Below are 17,576 nucleotides of genomic sequence, written 5' to 3'. Positions count from 1 at the left end.
AGAAAGGTGCCATAAAGACAGACGTACGTTATCCAGTTTCATAAGTTCACCGAGCATGGTGAACGTTGGGCGATCGGAATAATTTGCTGGTCTCGATTCGAGCAAATCCGATACGGCTTCGAGTGAGTTCAGAACGAGAATTTGGCTGCCGAGTACCTCCACATAGACAAGTTCGCCTAGAGAGGGATTCGTGAGTCACACACAACGTCTATCTTATATGGGTCTCGCACCATACTGTTCCTTCCACTCCAGAAACTTGTGCCAAGCGCAGAATCGTGGTATGTCGAGCAGATTGCCTATGAGAGGCTTTCTGCGGGGCCCGGGGGGTAGTGGAAAGCCTTTCGAACGTCGCTGTACAAAGATTCGTCGTCTCCAGAGCCATACGATCAGAACGACGATAGCGATGACCACAGAGTCAGCGAACATGCAGTAACAACCTTTGCGGGCGGTCTAGAAAGCGGGTCAATGAGCCGACGACTAGTACGAGTTGTCTGATCTCCTTGACGAATCACGAGCAAGTCATACTCGTACTTATGATCCTCGAGCTGCTTCAAGACGACGTCGACTCGTTACGTACGGTTCGAAAGAGGAATTCAACTGGTTCGACTTTCCGGGGGCTTGGTGCCTTCATCAACTTGATATCACATCAATTGATGTCTCGGACAGCATTCAGAAGGAAGCCTCCACTCGCATTCCCACCACTTTCCCAAAATGTCTACATAGCACCAGGATCGAACTAGAATAGTACGTGATACAATGTGTCTCTTGTTGGCCAGAATGACCGTAAGCGACTCGATATCAAGCGCCTGCTAACGCAGTGCCAATGAACTCACAGGATATTAGTTTCGCCTGGCAGTGGGTGTAATCCTTTCAGCACTCCTCGGCGTCTCGTCATCCTGCTGCACAATTGTAATCGCAATTCTCTCTTCTGTATAACATGGCGTACGAATACACTAATATCACAGCTACTACGACCCTGTTTTGTTTGTCTGTCGCAATCCTGACAGCTTATACCTGTCGTCGTAGAAAACCGTTACCGCCAGGCAAGTCCATTTACCGTTTCAGGTCTGAGGGTTTCACCAACGATGGATTAGGACCACCGCGTTCCTTCTTTACCGGGCATCTAAGAGAAATTCCTCGTGCTTACCCATGGAAGACGTACCAGCAGTGGTCGCAGAAATGGGGTGTGTCCAAATTTATCTTCCGTGACCTTAGTGTTGAAAGCCCTGCAGGAAATGTGATCTTTCTCCGTCTTTTCGGCAGGGATATCGTCGTTTTCAATGGCGCACAGATAGCAGAGGACTTACTCGAAAAGCGTTCCAAGATATACGCCGATCGCCCTACGTGGGCAATGGCAGACCTAATCGGCCGTCAGGACAATGTGGGATTCACATACTACAGCGAAAAGCTCAGGACGGCAAGGAGGCTGCTGCACTCGGGGTTGGGACTACAAAATAAAGCCATCTGGGGCACTATGTTGGAGGAGCAGACTCTAACGCTGCTAAAGCAACTTACGGAATCGAGCCAGGACTGGGAGCATCTGTTGAAAAGGTAGCACACCTGTTCTGTTTTTTGTCCGAGTTCCGATCGAGCTTAATATACTGCAGGCACGTAGCTTCCGTATTCGTCCGGTTCACGTATGGGTCAGATGCAACTGAAGAGTATGTACACTTGGCCGAAGAGATCGCCCAGCACACAGGGTTGGCGTTGCAACCAGGATGGGCTGTGGACTCATTTCCCTTCCGTACGTCAATCCCAGTGTCACTTTTAGGAGAGACATAGTAGACCATCTGAGCTTTGATCTCCAGTGACTATACTTCCTTCATGGCTCCCTGGGATGGGCTTCAAGCGCTGGGCAAAGATGGCTAGAGAAAAGTTCTACCAATGTACACGGGTACCATATCTGTTAACTCGATCTGCAGTTGTGAGTAGTCGTCACTCTTGGCGAGGACCCTCATCTGAGGATTCATATTTCAAAGCTGAACGACACAGCTTCTCCTTCATATGTCGCAGACAACCTGAAGGCGATCTTTGATGGTTCTAATCCGGCCGACGAAAACATTCTCATGGCTTCTGCGGGCAGTATCTATGGTGGTAAGTACTTCCTGCATGTGTTGTATATTGCTAATTGCTTCGTTCAGCTGGGACTGATACCGTGCGTTTGCAAACTGCGAGCTTGCGAGCTTACTAACATATATCAGACGGCAGCATTTCTATTTTCCTTCTTCCTGCTGATGACAGTGCACCAGGATGTCCAGAAGAGAGCTCAGGATGAGATCATGTCCCTTTTGGGCTCATCGCGACTGCCAACGCTCGAAGACCAGCATCGCCTTCCCTACATCGAGGCTCTCATCAGGGAGATTCACAGATATAACCCTGTTGTTAATCTCGTTTCTCATAGTCCACTTGTTGATGATGAGTATGAAGATTACCGCATTCCTCGAAAAGCATGGGTACTGTGTAATGTTTGGTGAGTCTAAAGATAATCCCACATTACGTTGCTGAGTCTTGTCAGGTCTATGACGCACGATGCAACCTTATATTCGGACGTTGATATGTTTTATCCTGAGCGCCATCTTGACTTCACTGCCACTGATCCGAGGCGTTTCACATTCGGTTTTGGAAGAAGGTAGCACTTACACTTGGTGTCCTTTGCCATTCTCAAGTGCAATTGTGTGATGCAGGGCCTGTCCAGGTGTCCATTTTGCCAATGCTCATACGTTTCTTGTCATTTCTCGTGTCTTGGCTCTTTTTCGGATTTTGCCTCCTATCGGCCCGGATGGCACGGAACAGGTTCCGACAGTGGGTTTCACTAGTTCGTTCGCATCGTGGGTCCAATCAACGACTTGTTCATTGCTATTACTAAGTGGCACACATAGTCAACCGCTGCCTTTCACTTGCCGATTGCAGGTCCGCGACCAAGAGCTGAAGGATGTCCTAAGAATGAATGATGAACTTGCGTACTTTGGCAACGAGCACTTTGGCACAACTACGTAGCATAATCCGATGACACTGCTTCGAACTGCCGTCTTCCATGTTTGAGCATGTCTGAGTCGTATTCATTGCTTGCCGTGTGAAGTCTGTTAGTGTCAGTGGTAAGATTGTCGTCCCACCCGCTGTATAGTCTGATAACCTTAAACTGATCGGATTCATCGCAGATCTGATGTGCCACGATCCATGCGGTGCAAGCGCCGAGCCATCAATGCATGCGAGGCACTAGAACTGATGTGGCTCAACAAGTGCGGGGCAGTTTTTGTGCCAGCCACAGGATAATTTAATGTTATATATCGTAACGAGATCTGGCTCTCAGGGCTGCGTGGTGCCAGTCGTCATGTTCCACAGGTCTGCACGGCTATCGCAGCTAAGATATACTAGTGGACATGGTGGTTGAATCTCTCATATCCCGCTGTATCCTGTCTTCATCGCGACAATGTCTGAGGCTCGCATTTCATTCCCTAGGCTCGCCTTCTACCTCGAGACAATATTCTTATTCACCCGGTCCGATTATAAGACAATCTTCTTCCCAGTGGTCAGTTCTATTCTGCTGTGATTAGCTTGAAAGAGTAACCTTGTAGTGAATAGATCATTTTTGCCACGGCGACTGCACCTTCTACAGGAGCAAAACAACTCATTCATACGGCTATATGGGTGTGGATTCACCTATTACAAGCCAACGTATCCAATCAAACCTACTCAGCCCATGAGGATGTCATTAACAAGCCGTGGCGTCCTTTGCCATCTGGCAGGATGACGGCCGACGAAGCCCGGCGATTTCGCTGGTTCCTGCTCGTCGTTTGCTTATGTCTTTCTGCATGGCACGGTGCTGGAGTCCTCTTGGCTAGTACGGGACTTTCATTAGTGGAGATCTTCCATGACGACTTCGGTTTCAGCTCAGACCCTGTCCTTAAGAATCTCTGCAATGTTGGTGGGTATCTGACATTTGAGTCAGGTGCCATTTTGATTCTCTGTAAGTTCGATTAGTATGTCTCGAGAGATCTCATTGTCTGAACTTCTCACATAGCTTCTAAGACGTCTGTCGATCACACCTCACTTGTGGCCTTACTCAGCAGTGGCCTCTTAATATTTACAACCATTCACGCTCAAGATTTCGCAGATGCCGATGGTGATCGCCTTTCAGGCCGCCGAACACTTCCTATCGTTGCTCCCGAAGGATCACGTCTATACATGCTAACCGCTCTTCCCGTGTGGTCAATCGTTCTTTCCGCGCTTTGGGATCTCGGACCGATGTGTGGTACACTCTTCCTCGTGATGGGACTATTCGTTGGAAGCCAGTACTTTCGATTCAGGGATGTACAGCACGATCAATCGTCATATTTATTATACAACGTGAGTCGTGACGTAATTTAGATTGTGCCTTAAACCATTCATTGATGGCGGGCTCCGTAGGTGTGGCTGCTGGCAGCACATGTATTGCCTATGAACGCTCGTTCCAGGATACTGATTTGGTGACTGGGTATGAGCAGTGCTCGTCGCCTCTCTATCTCAGTAGTCAAGTCGGTTGATAAATTATATAATAGTACTAGTAGGAGACGAACTGATAAACAAATAATAATATTGGGCCCACCGCCTGGTCCTAAGTATAGCACCATGTAAAAACAAATCTAAAAATTTGCTTCCGCCAGAGGAAGCATCACATCGCAAAAGGCAAATCCGGTGAGAGTTTGCCGTCAAATTTCATTTCACGATCAAAATACTCTTATGTCTCATCTGGGAAACAGCTACGCGACGCGGCTGTTAACAGCTCTTCCGCACTTGAGCGAGCTCTCTCATTGGCCAACAAGTGTCTTAGCGAGTCTTGCGACAAGTCACTTCCAAACGGAGGCAGGTATAACCTGCTCACTCCCTCGGGTAGTTTTGCAGATAGGCTTCTGCGCTTTACCCACGGTCCGAAATTCTCGGAAAACGTGTAGCAAACGCTTGATGTATCAATCCATAGAACCGACTCCTGATGGCATGATGCTATGGTGACTTGACACAATGACTCCAGAGCATCCGTGTGGGCCGGCTCGTTCGATTTCGTTGAACGAACGAATCCGGTACAGTGGCTTCTAGTGTCTGGCAGTGTACGCCAAGCATGGCCACCGTGTTACTCCGAATCTACCGCATTGCGAGACACCTAGATGGGCCACTGATTGAGCTATGCACTAGAGTACGTCACAGTTAAGTAACTGACCAAAGTCGGGGTCAAGCTCTGTGCGTGCAGGCTGTAGTCGATTCGATCTGTGTCCCTGTTCCTTTCGACAGTGTAGTGCATGATGTCGATGGACTCGCAGCCCCGCCACTGGATGGCTCGCTTTGTATTTTTAGATTTGCGATTTCCATGCCTATCGACGACTTGCGGTAAATTTTATTTACGGCGTACTCTACTGTCACGTGTGAAGGCCCGTCGGCCTGGAGCGATCAAAGTCGGCGTCAATCAGAAGTTGATCAAGACACTACTAGATTACAAGGACAGCCTTTCTAATGGCCCATATACTGGGCTTACGGTGCGCGCTCATTCAATTGAATTTCACCTTGTCGTATCCTCGCTGTTATTCATCTCAATGAACGTCGAGCTATGGACTACCGCAAGCTGTACTACTATTTTGGCCGTTGCGGTCTTCATTTGTCTCTCCGAAGGCAGAAGACGTTCTCAGGAGTTACTCCGTGATGTCCCAATGCCAGTGAGCTCTCCAAGGAAACCTACAACTGCTTTACACACTCTGAACCTTTTTCCCAGGGCGGTGCCTCATTATTATGGGGCCACGAGAGGATGGTTTCACAAGTGTCTGTAGGAGAAGCGTACGCACAATGGATGGACCAGCTACATTCGCAAACTATCAAGATTCGCGGAGCCTTATTTAAACCTGACATTGTGAGGATTTTTCAGATGTATAGAATGAGGGTGTGTGACCATCTGATGCTCTCCTGAGTAGCTCGTTGTGGCAGATCCACTCGCGGCAACACACATCATGCAAAGACATGTTTACGATTATCGTAAGTCAAGTCGTGCTGTAGTCGCCTTCGAAACTGGCCTGAAATGACCTTTCATGGCCCAATAGCTCATAGTGATGTGGTACGGCCTCGCATTGCTAGGCTTCTTGGGAAATCCCTGGGCTGGGTTGAAGGCGAAACAGAGCATAAGCGAATGCGCAATCTCGTAGCACCATCTCTGGCTCCTGACGCATTGCGAAGTGGTACCGCCGATACATATGGAGCTGCAGAAAAAGTACGTTTAGGTCATATACCATTCCTTCTTGGCTGATCCGCAAACAGCTTGCGGACAACCTCGAAATGCATCTTTTAGAGCACGGTGGCTCAACCGTCGTGAGCACCGTTGACTGGGTTAATCAAGCGACGTGATTTCCCTATCGCAAGTATCACTCTAGCCACAATACTAATTGAGTCATATAGATTGGAAGCGATCGGCCGTCTTGGATTCGGACATGATTTTGGTGGTGGACGCAATGGTGATGCTCAGAAAATCCTAGGGGTCTGGAGGACTATGGCAGCTATGGGGGTGTCTCGAGTGGGCCCCATGGTATTTTTTTTTTTTGCCATCCATTTGTCCCTTTCAAGCTGACACGACCCAGGCCGTGATGATGCTCCGCCGTTTCCCAATATTCAATAGTCTGCCGCTGAAGGCACTTCGTGTTCAAGGTGATGTCCGTAAAACAATCCATGAGGGTGTAGCAAAGGAACTCCTTCGCCGCAATGCAAATACGGACTTGAGAATCAGAGACAATGATCTTCTCGCAAGATTGAGTCAGTACTCTTTAGTTGTTCCCACATGAGTGTGATTCCTGATTCTCTCAGTCTCTGCTCACGAAGCTGGGTCAATTGGGACGGACGAACTTATGGATCATGTAAGGTTTCACGACATTGAGGCTGATTTGACCTGCTAACTTTCTTTCGGAACATCGCAGATTAGTATGTTCATGTGCGACCCATCTTGCTCTCTCGCAGCCTATGCTTACCGATAGTTTTCTAGCATGGCAGGATCAGAAACGACGGCACAGTCCCTCGCCTACGCAATATGGGAACTCGCTCTCAACCCACACGTTCAAACACGCCTAAGAGAGGAAGTTATGGCTTATCATGGCTCACCATCATATGATGACTTGCAAACGCAACTCCCGTACCTTGATGCTGTGACTCGGGAAGTGTAAGTTTAGCGTCACTTCCGTTAACGTGACCCATGCTCACTCATCGTAGTCTCCGGCTGCACCCTGCATTGCCATACATGGAACGAATTTCGTCGAAGGAAGATGTACTGCCCCTGCGCCATCCTATCACTGGGAAACAAGGACAGGAATTATCCTCAATTCCGATAGCCGCCGGGCAGGTACGCTCCTTGATAAAGTTTGGCGTGAAGACTGGCATCGTGATCCCACTGCATATAGACAGTAATCATTCCCATCACAACTATCAATACGATGTGCTCCGTTTGGGGTGACGGCAAGAAGTTTCGCCCTGATCGGTGGATGGGCGATTTGCCACCAAAGGATCTTTGTTCCACAGGGTGGTCGCGTATGCTGACCTTCAGCGATGGCCCTCGAATCTGTATAGGGTACAAATTTGGTGCGACAAACCAACACATCATCTCAGGGTGACGTTACTGACAAGATCCGAAGCTATACTTCAATTCAAGGTTATCCTCCTTACTTTGGTTCGCCGGTTCGAGTTCAAAGACACAGGCGTAAGGGTTATTGATAAAGTCGCGTCGAGTCTGCAGCCTGTGGTTCAAGGTCAAGAAGAGTTGGGGCCACGATTACCTGTGCATGTATCATTATGTTGAAACGTACGACTGGCTGTCAGTAGTAATGGTGTTGCTGTCGAGCCAAACTCAGTTCAAGGTGGATCGAAGTGTACCTCCCGAAGTGGCAGTTCGACACACTTTGTTCACCCCGCGATGTCTGTCCGAAGTGGGATTTAGGAAGTCTGTGCCACACCGTCCCAAGGGCGTTGCAAGCCTCGTCCGCAGTCCTGAAGGCCACAGCTTGAAGTATCTATGTCGTTGGTCATGTCTTGTTTATACCTACTAGCGAGTCATTATGCAGTGGGCTCATCCAAACCGCTGCGAGGGGACAAGCATCGAATAAACAGACTTAAGACTCCGTGAAAGGAGAAGCGTAACGAGGATAGTTTCCATGCATGTCAACAAGTGCCAAGGTAGGCCACAGTATGAAATCCAGCAGATGCTCAAGTACGTACATGAGCCACACAAGGTTATTTAGTACCACTAGATGGACGAGGTTACATGCGAGGGTGATCACGCTGAGGCCTGCCCGCAATGCGCACAGTTCACACCGCACCAAATTTAAACGAGGACCTTGAGCACGTCATGAAACTTCCATCCGTACACTCAAAGTGTGAGGGTCCCAGCCACGGAGAAGGCAAATGAGATATACATGGTGCAAGACATGCTGGACCTCACCAACAGCAGATTGCACGGTTTCTGGCTTGATGAACTGCCAGTCCTGGCTGCCGCATCGATAGATGGCACCTAGGGCTTTGTCACCTCGCGAACTTTCCTGAACTCACCTTGTTACGTCATCCGAAAAATAGAATCGAATTGGCTCGCTTAGCCACTTCGATTCAATGCGGTTCACCATCGCGGCGAGTTGCGCCCGCACACAGCATTCACCCACAACATTATGTAGGACCTCGCCGGCAGACAATTCAATCGATTGATGCCATCAACTGTGGAAGGGAACATGACGATAAGCGAGTTTGTGGACCAAATGCAGCACCGGGCCTTACCTTCGGATCAAGATTCGGAAACCGAGCCACTAGTCTACGATTTTGAAGGAGATTGATCATATCATCGGAAAGAAGCCTGCCGTTGGGGAGCAGATGCAGGTGAGCCTTCCAAAGCCATTCTAGTTCGAGGCGCCGTGTCGTGGGTATCATTCGGGGGGTTCGAGTATCCCATTCTGGTTGCGTATGTCCATCTGGGAAACAGCTACGCGACGCGGCTGTTAACAGCTCTTCCGCACTTGAGCGAGCTCTCTCATTGGCCAACAAGTGTCTTAGCGAGTCTTACGACAAGTCACTTCCAAACGGAGGCAGGTATAACCTGCTCACTCCCTCGGGTAGTTTTGCAGATGTCGCTTGAGCCGTTTAGGCCGTGTACTACATGTACGAGCCTTTTCAAGGGGGAGTCGACTAAACTGTTCGGTTTGCAGTTCCGTGCCGGCAATGGTGCGTGTGACATTTGGGTATCGCGCCCATATGCCACCAAGTGATTCTCGAAAAGTGTCAAGCTGTTTGGCCCGTGAACGAGTCGTGCTCGTGCTTCCTATGGCATCAAGGCCTGTGCAATCCTTCTAGTGACCAGTTTGAGGTACAGGACTGCGACATCCCGCTATTCCCGGAAGGGAATGACGAGAATATTTGGAATGAGGTATGTAAGTCAGTATCAGGATTTCCCATGATCAGTAGTCGAGGCTATGTTGGACAGCGATGGACATATTGCCAGAAGTGGTAGCTGCATTAGCTCGATACCACTGATGCTGTACATAAATCGGAGATGTTTCGAATGCGGATAAGACCCTAGCACGGGACTGCCCGACACGTCGCTTCCCTGCTTTCCACTTTCCCCTCGTCAAGATGTCCACCGCTGTTCCAACGGCCAGTATCGACCTTAGCCTCAGCTGGGGTTCGCTGCTTGCGGGGACATTCGCTTCGTTGATACTTTACGGTGTCAGCATCCTGCAAACGTATGTACTGCTTGCTACCTGCACGAATCGAATCGATTTCATTCACTGATCCCTGTATGTTTAGCTTCATCTACTATGTGCAGTATGTACTCCTTGTATGAGTTGGTTATGTCTACTGACTACTTGGATCGTCTGGCATTGCAATAGGTATCCGAAAGACCGGACACCACTGAAATTACTGGTTCGTCTGATCGATCTTTCAGATTTTCTATTGATAGTTGAGCATACGGTCGGTAGGTTGCTGTCGTGCTATTACTAGACACGCTACACCAGTTCTTGGCTTGTGCTGGCCGTAAGTCCGCCTGGGTGGTGTTGAAATGAGATCTCACCTGAAATTCCGTGCAGTGTGGTCATATCTTGTTCAGTACTATGGGGATTTTGCCAACCTCGCGGTGATGCACCCGTGCGTATCAACCATCAAGTTGTCTTCTTTTTCGCCTGGAAAGTGCTAACGTACTGCCTTAGTCCTTTGTTGTTGGCTACGGTGGTTACAGTGAGTACTTGATTGTTCCATGGACGAGTGGAGCGATCTTATTACATAATTATAGTCGTTGGTTTCTTTCGTTGTCCAATCTTTCTTCATATGGAGGATATGGTCATGTACGTACTGGCACAGCCAGTTATCTGCTGCGTTGACAAATATCCTTATTCAGTGAGCACGGGCCATTTCAAGTGGATTATTCCACTCATTTTGATGCCCTTTGTCACTGCCCAACCGGGTATGCACAACTTTCCTTCACTGCACCTACTTGGTTAACTCCCGCGATGTTACAGTTCTGAGCATTTGTTAGTGAGCTTCACGATCACGATGCGTTCAGAATAATCTGATCGTTGACACCATCAGATTACACAGTGAAAGGATTGATCACCCCAGCCATTGAAGCTGTATCTGGACCCCTTCTTACAGTATGGAGCATATCCATAGCTCATTTTCTCAACACACTCACGAAATCGCTTTCAGACAGTCGCCAATGCGTCCAATGGAACTGCAGCAGCAGTTGACATTACCATTGCAATCATGTTGTGCGTGCTCCTCGCTATGGGACGTACTGGTTTCAGCGGGAGGTAGGTATCTTTACCCTGCTATTTTTCTACGTGTTGAGGTGTTCTTCAGGACAGATCGCATGCTCCTTCGGCTGATCATCGTCTCTGTTAACACTGGAATCTGGACGGCTCTCTTTGGGTTGCTCGCGGTTATACTAGTAAGTGCTCGTGTTCTTCGCACAATAGTTCCACCAACGACAATATCCAGTTGGTAACACTCCCGCAAGACCTAGTGTTTAGCGGGTTCTATTTCCCGCTGTGCACGCTGTACTGCAATATGCTTCTCGCTAGCCTCAACGTCCGTCGATTCGTGAGCAGCACTGACGCGGGAGAACCATACCAGGTTCCAAGTGCACCCTCAAATCCCAGGTTGAAAACATCTAGTGGATTAAGCCGCACACTTGTACGTATCACCTCTTGTCATATGCCCACCCTCGCATCTCACTACTCGACGAAAGGTTAATTTTACCATGGGGTCAACGAAGGCGCGTGAGGAAAGCTTCGAGGTAAGTCCTTGGAGCCATTAATCCTTCAGAAGACCGATATAACCCTCGCACTGCAGATGCAGAGAAATGATTCTGCGCAGTACCACGTATGAGGTCCTCATGTCAGTCGAACGGGTCAGTTGGTCAGGATTGCCATCCATAGCATCAGGTTGTGATTGGAATTTTGGGTGTTGCCAACATGGTTATTTATTATGAAGGGCTTAATCGGGAGCATTCCACAAGAATCAAACAAATTATTGAGCGATTTGCTCGCGGCGGGCAACAAAATCTTGCAGCGCGGACAGCCTAAATCATTTTGCTGCATGCCTCAACTGAAGATTTGACAAATGAAGCGGATCCTCGCTAGGGTCACCAAGATAGAGAACAGGGCATGGCATCCAAAGATTTCGTGGTGATGGGGAAGAAGTAGAGAAAACAGTTTCATGACTGCATTGGACAGTGAATATGATGGGGTTGCTACGCATCTTCTGAAGTGTTCAGCGGCGTCGGACAAGCTGTATGTTGACGTGGACCATGAAAGGGATCATTGTAGATAGGATAGTTATGAGGGTCATGAGGCCACAGGGAGATGGCAAAGCGTCTTCACGAGCGCGGAGGACGGAGCGTGCTGACGAACCTGGTGATCTCATCAGCTGCACACAACTCTGGCACCCGAAAAAGAAAACGTGTATTGTGATGCAGGGTAAGGGAGGTGCAGGGTGTGGGTAAAAATGAAAACGGTAGAATCCAGAGACAAGAATTTGCGTGGGGATGCCTGACAAGATCCCTTTCGGATCGATGTGTTTTATCGAATGGGCAGACAAGGTTTGCGGACAACTTGTCTTATAAGTTCTGTAAGACCCTAGGGTATTGAAGGTGAGGGAGGATCATGGCCGCCAAAACCAGGAGCCAGCCTTCGAGTTCGCAGAAATCCACATAGATACCGAAGCAGAAGCCTGAGGTTTGAAGCCGCCTCCCAGGCAACCCTGAACCGCAATGAAAAAGTGACCTAATGCATGTGTGGATTGCAACTACATATCCTACACCGCGGTCTCTTATGCTTGCTCCGGTTTCGAAGGTAGGAAACCTCCAACACAGGGACCAGAACCCCCACATGATCACCGTGGCAAGCATACACAAATAGGCCCAATGATTGAACGATCCCCTTTTCCTCGTATATAAGACGGTAACATCAGATATAGGAATGAGAACGAAGGAAATGAGTCGTACTGTACGAGTCAGGCTCACGAGATGAAGCGCAGCGACAGACTGTTACTTATCATTAGTCAACGTTGAGCATGCAGTGGAGATGAAACAACAACCAAAACATCGATGAACCTGGGAGAATCCTTCATGATAGTCATTATGCTGCGCTATTCATAGACTCCGACGCGCATCACGGACAACGCGTGGGCTGAGGGTGGTTTACTAATGATCTAGCCACGGCCCTGCAAGAAGGTTTGATGGATTAGCCCATAGAACTAACCGCTGATGTCGACTCAATGATCCCAAAGCTTTCTCGTGAGCCAGTTCGTTCGATTTCCTCGAATTAACGAATCTGATAATACTCCCAAGTAGGGTAGTCTTCTGGCCAGTTGCTGTACGGCACTTCATACAATATGTGGTATGGCTTCTGGGCAGTACATAAGCACGTTCACCCACATCCCCTTCCACCGTATTAACCAACACCACCACCACGACCGCCATGGCAAACTCCAATGTAGAGTACCGCCAGCTCGGCAAGTCGGGCCTCAGAGTCTCAGTTCCTATCGTCAGTACATCGACATCCATCTACCACTCATCGGTTTGCTGGTCTGACGTACGATTCCTATGCAGATGGGCTGCATGTCCTTCGGATCTGAAGAGCAATGGGGCGTGCGTAAAACGTTAGCATATTACTTGAAGAAACTACTTCTCTTATCACCTCCACTCCAGCCTTGGATTCTTAACGAGGACGCGTCTCTTGAGATCTTGAAAGCGGCCTGGGATCAAGGTATCAACACGTTTGATACCGCAAATGTGTACTCCAATGGCGAGTCCGAGCGCGTCCTTGGGACTTTCATCAAGAAGGTATGGCACTGGCATGGCGCCACGCGAAACTCTGTTACTCACGGCTTGTTGTCCAGTACAACATTCCTCGTTCCCAGGTCGTCCTTGCCACGAAGGTATTCAGCCTCGTGTCCGAGGACCCTGGCGTCCACACCTACCTCATTCCAGATCTGTCAAAACAGCGGCGCTACGTCAACCAGGGTGGTCTCTCACGGACTGCCATCTTCAACGCCGTTGAAGGATGCCTCGAACGCCTCGGTACCTCGTACATCGATCTCCTGCAGATCCACCGCTTCGACCCCGAAGTACCCCCAGAAGAAACAATGAAAGCACTACACGATATCGTCCAGAGCGGAAAGGCTCGCTACATCGGGGCCAGCTCCATGCGCTGCTGGCAATTTGCGCTTCTAAACGAAGTCGCCGAGAAGCACGGCTGGACCAAGTTTGTCAGCATGCAAGACGAGCATTCTCTGCTGTACCGGGAGGGGGTATGTGATTCGCTGTATGTCGAGCGGCGGTACTCATTGTACCGTATCATACAAGGAGCGTGAAATGCACGCGTACTGCAAGTACCATGGAATCGGTCTCATCCCGTGGTCACCACTTGCGGCTGGCGCCCTCGCGCGTCTTCCTGGTGCTAGAACGACGAGAAGCAAAGCGCTCGAGCAAACCCCCTTCAAAATGGTATACTCGGATGCCGATACGGCGATCGTCAACCGCGTCAACGAGCTCGCGCAAAAGAAAGGATGGAAGATGTCGCAGGTCGCCCTGGCGTGGAGCCAGGCTAAGGTGACGAGCCCCATCGTCGGCGCAAACTCCGTTTCCCGTGTTCAGGAGAGCGTCATCAGGGAATTCACGTTGACCCCGGAGGAAATCAGCTACTTGGAAGAGCCGTATGTTTTACCATCTTGTCATCAAACCCATTTACTGATCTTCTGATTTTCCATAGGTATGTTGCGAAAGCAGTTCGCGTGTGAAGGGATTGTACCGAATGTTCATGTGTCATTTTCCTGCAATATTTCTGTACTGGCATGTAGATTAGTGAATATGGACTGATGTTAGTGGCTAAAAAACTATGAGTCCAGCATGTGAGGCAATTGAGAAGTACAAGTTCCTGGCAGTGGTCAGTCTTGGACAGGATCCCAGCATATGGGGAACTCAAAATGTCGATGAGATGGATGATCAGTTTGTGGGCTTCGGTATTGGTAACTTGTGCGACCATGTATGTGTGGCGAGTAGGTTGTACAATGTGATGTTGGGGAGGCATGCCCACCCCGAGTTCAGTGAAACGTTGGGACTCAAGACATGAGGTAACACCCGTAAAAGCTGAATGCGCAATTGCAACTACGTACTGCTACGACTCTTGCATGCCCCTTGTATCTGTACTTGTAGTCATGTAGGAATCTTTCCCCGGAAGTACTCAGCGCGCGCGGCACTACCCGTCATCATCTCCGACCGCTGTCTAATCTTCTGTGCGATAGGATATAGGACAACGTTCACTCCGCAAGACATTCCTGTAGCTGAAATTCTCCACCAAGCGCCTTATGGAGACGAGTAAGACGAATGGTGTTCATCAAATAGTCGCCATCGTTTGCCGGATCACCAGTAGGCTCCAGGTATTCAATTGTCTTTTGAATCCATTTCCGAGCAACGCTGATGCATTCCGCAGCATTCCGGATGGAGTTCTAGTCGAGGTTGGCGATGGAACCTTCAACATAAATTGGACAGTATAAAGCTGCATACAGGCGACGTAACCCGGCTGTCATGCTGGGTGAAGTAGGTGAACGGCAACGGTTGGCTGAGGTCGTTGCAGCCATATTCATTTGGAGTGCCAGTCTTTATATCCTCCTACAACGGCAAACATCAAGTCTAAAATGTGTATTTGTTGCAGACGCAGGTTGACCTTCATGTTGTACAATGCTGCATTTAACGACGTTCTCCGCAAATGTTGATGATTACAGTGCGTTGTGTGGCAGCGACGATCGTGCACAACGGCGAACGGGCATCGAGGCGAGGAAGTCCAACGTTGTTTTCTCCAACGACTTTTTGGCGTAGATGTTCTTTCAACCGGGCATTCAACAGGTCAACGTCTGCTGACAAATGTCAATTCTGTGTGAAACTCCTGCGTAGAAATGTCCCCGCTGTGATCGAATAGTGATGACGGACGATAGAACGATGCCGAGGACTTTCCGCACTTGAGAGTCGGTAGCCCGAAAAGGAATGTCGCCAGACACAATGGAAATTAAAAGGCGAACATATCTTTCAAAGTGCCTCAGGAATTTACCAAAATTTGAAGGGTGTACGGAGTAAAGTGTTAGCATCCGTGAGTAGAAGACGTCGAATGCCATGAGTGCCATGGCATTTTCTTTCTGGTCAGAGAAATCCTCTCCTAGTGGATAGATCTCCTTAGCAGACGGAGATTTCTGGACTGTACGGAATAAGTGGATCTAGGGAATACTGCCAGCCTTTGCACCTTGCTGCATTCTACTGAATCTACTTCTCTGCTGTCTGTGAGCTTCAAAGGCGCAAGCGGAACGTCTTTTATGCAGTTCAGTACCTTATGAGAATCGGATTCCTTGCTCCGCAGGATGTCGTGGACCGCCGTATCAAAGGAACACTCCCGCCGTAGAGTATCTAGGGCAATATCCGCAGCACGTTGCATCGCGCCGGGATGGTTGTCTTGGTGCTCAAGGAGAGTTCGGATAGCATCGTACGGCTGTCCAAGGCTAAGAAGGTGAACCTCGGCGACCTCGACAAACCTCCCCAACGACGCCAAGAGATCGATGCGTGCCTTGCGTAGGCCTTTGTCTTCCAGATATTTTAGTTCTTCCTCTGTATCAGAGAACAAGTAGATTGGTGGTCTAAACGGTCTTTGTCACCTGGTTCTTTAAACAAACCGTCACGGAACCCACCTCAGACCATTGCGAGAATAGTGCACAACGCATATATACAGCAGCTCGTTCCCGTAGCTTGCAGTGATTTTCTTACGGGGGTCCCCGATACGGCTCGAGGTCACGATAAATCTCGTCATACTCGTCCGGAAGTTGGTCGTTGTGCTTGATCACGTACTCCCACCTACACAGAAGACCAAAGAACCATCAACCCGAAGCTGACAACCACATATCCATTATTTTCTTACCACTTATCGAATCCCAGCGGATGCGCGCTTGTAGCGCTGTCTACACTCCATGACGGCCTCTGCCAAAGTCTTACTTGCACCTGCAAGCTTGGAATTCCACGATGCCTCCGCATTTTGCATAAGCTCAAAAATCGGGTGTGGACCGTTGGGGTTGACGATTAGGAGGCCATCGCTCGTGTACGTGTGCTTTTCCAGAAAGAAAATGGGTCTGCTGTTGTAAGTAACCGGGAATACGTTTTGGTCTTTCGGCGGAGAGAAAATGACGACGGAGAACACCTGTAAGTATACACGTGGCCGTCCGAGCAAGGTGGGGAATGCAGTGAGCAGAACGGCGATGGCGCAGCAGGCGACAGTCACAGTGTACTTTGTAATTCGACCTCTCGTCCACTTAACCATATCGCTGGAAATTTTCACGACTTGACATTGACAACGAACGACAGCTGGGTGGGAATATACGAACGTTGGAATCCCCAGGACGACAGGATCAATTCCCTGTCCTGTCGTACGAAAGTGACTGAAGGGGAGCAGGGTAGAGTGGAGTTCAGGTGGCTCAGGATATATCAAAGATGCGACATTCGGGAAAGTTATCCTGATACACGACATGTCGCGAGCGTGGTGCCCGGTGGCAGTCGAAGTCCTTGCCGTTCCGTATCGATAGATTCGCTGCGGAGTCCCACGGTTTTCCTCTTTTGCGCCTCTATGAACGCACAAACAGCATCAGCGAATTCGAGCTCGTCCACCAATATCCGAAGCGACTCGGCGGAGGTACAACGCAACATCAACAATATGGTCCACATCGCACGAGGGTAAGTATTCGCGCGTTGTGTGAGCTCCGCGCAGAGTTTCTGGCATGGTCGACCAGACAGGTTGGTGGGACGAGCGGCGGGAACGTGTTGAGTTACTCGGCGGGACTCCCACGTGGCACACGAAACGCTAGGTAGGGTCTGGTTTATGCAGATTACAGTTTCACTACTCACGGACTTATATTCTTACAGCTAATCATCGTTGCCTATAGAACATCCGGAAATACACGACACCTATAACAACCCAATATCATCAAATCAAAGTCTCGAAACCCAGTGACGGGGAAGCAAGAACGATGCAAAGTATTTATGCACGTCCCCCATAGCAGCAGCC

The 17,576-nt window shown here is 49.3% G+C and overlaps 2 protein-coding genes across 2 annotated transcripts; both read right to left on the bottom strand.

Moving 5' to 3' along the window:
• Positions 1-12,037: 12,037 nt before the first annotated feature.
• On the bottom strand, positions 12,038-12,761 carry F5J12DRAFT_529487 (uncharacterized protein). Its single transcript, XM_051739901.1, has 2 exons — positions 12,574-12,761; positions 12,038-12,520 (listed from the first exon to the last, which is right to left on the bottom strand). Exons 1-2 carry the CDS (start codon positions 12,613-12,615, stop codon positions 12,095-12,097), a joined length of 468 nt encoding a protein of 155 aa, XP_051594787.1. The 5' UTR covers positions 12,616-12,761; the 3' UTR covers positions 12,038-12,094.
• Positions 12,762-15,572: 2,811 nt separating this feature from the next.
• F5J12DRAFT_529246 (uncharacterized protein) lies at positions 15,573-16,496 on the bottom strand. Its single transcript, XM_051739900.1, has 3 exons — positions 16,440-16,496; positions 16,213-16,375; positions 15,573-16,161 (listed from the first exon to the last, which is right to left on the bottom strand). The coding sequence occupies exons 2-3, from the start codon at positions 16,329-16,331 to the stop codon at positions 15,690-15,692; spliced, it is 591 nt and encodes a 196-aa protein (XP_051594786.1). The 5' UTR covers positions 16,332-16,375; positions 16,440-16,496; the 3' UTR covers positions 15,573-15,689.
• Positions 16,497-17,576: the final 1,080 nt, after the last annotated feature.

The sequence above is a fragment of the Pisolithus orientalis genome (genome assembly GCF_024613125.1).
Source record: "Pisolithus orientalis strain OTSU chromosome Unknown F5J12scaffold_73, whole genome shotgun sequence".
Taxonomy (NCBI): domain Eukaryota; kingdom Fungi; phylum Basidiomycota; class Agaricomycetes; order Boletales; family Pisolithaceae; genus Pisolithus; species Pisolithus orientalis.
This window is presented reverse-complemented; position numbering and strand designations above follow the sequence as displayed.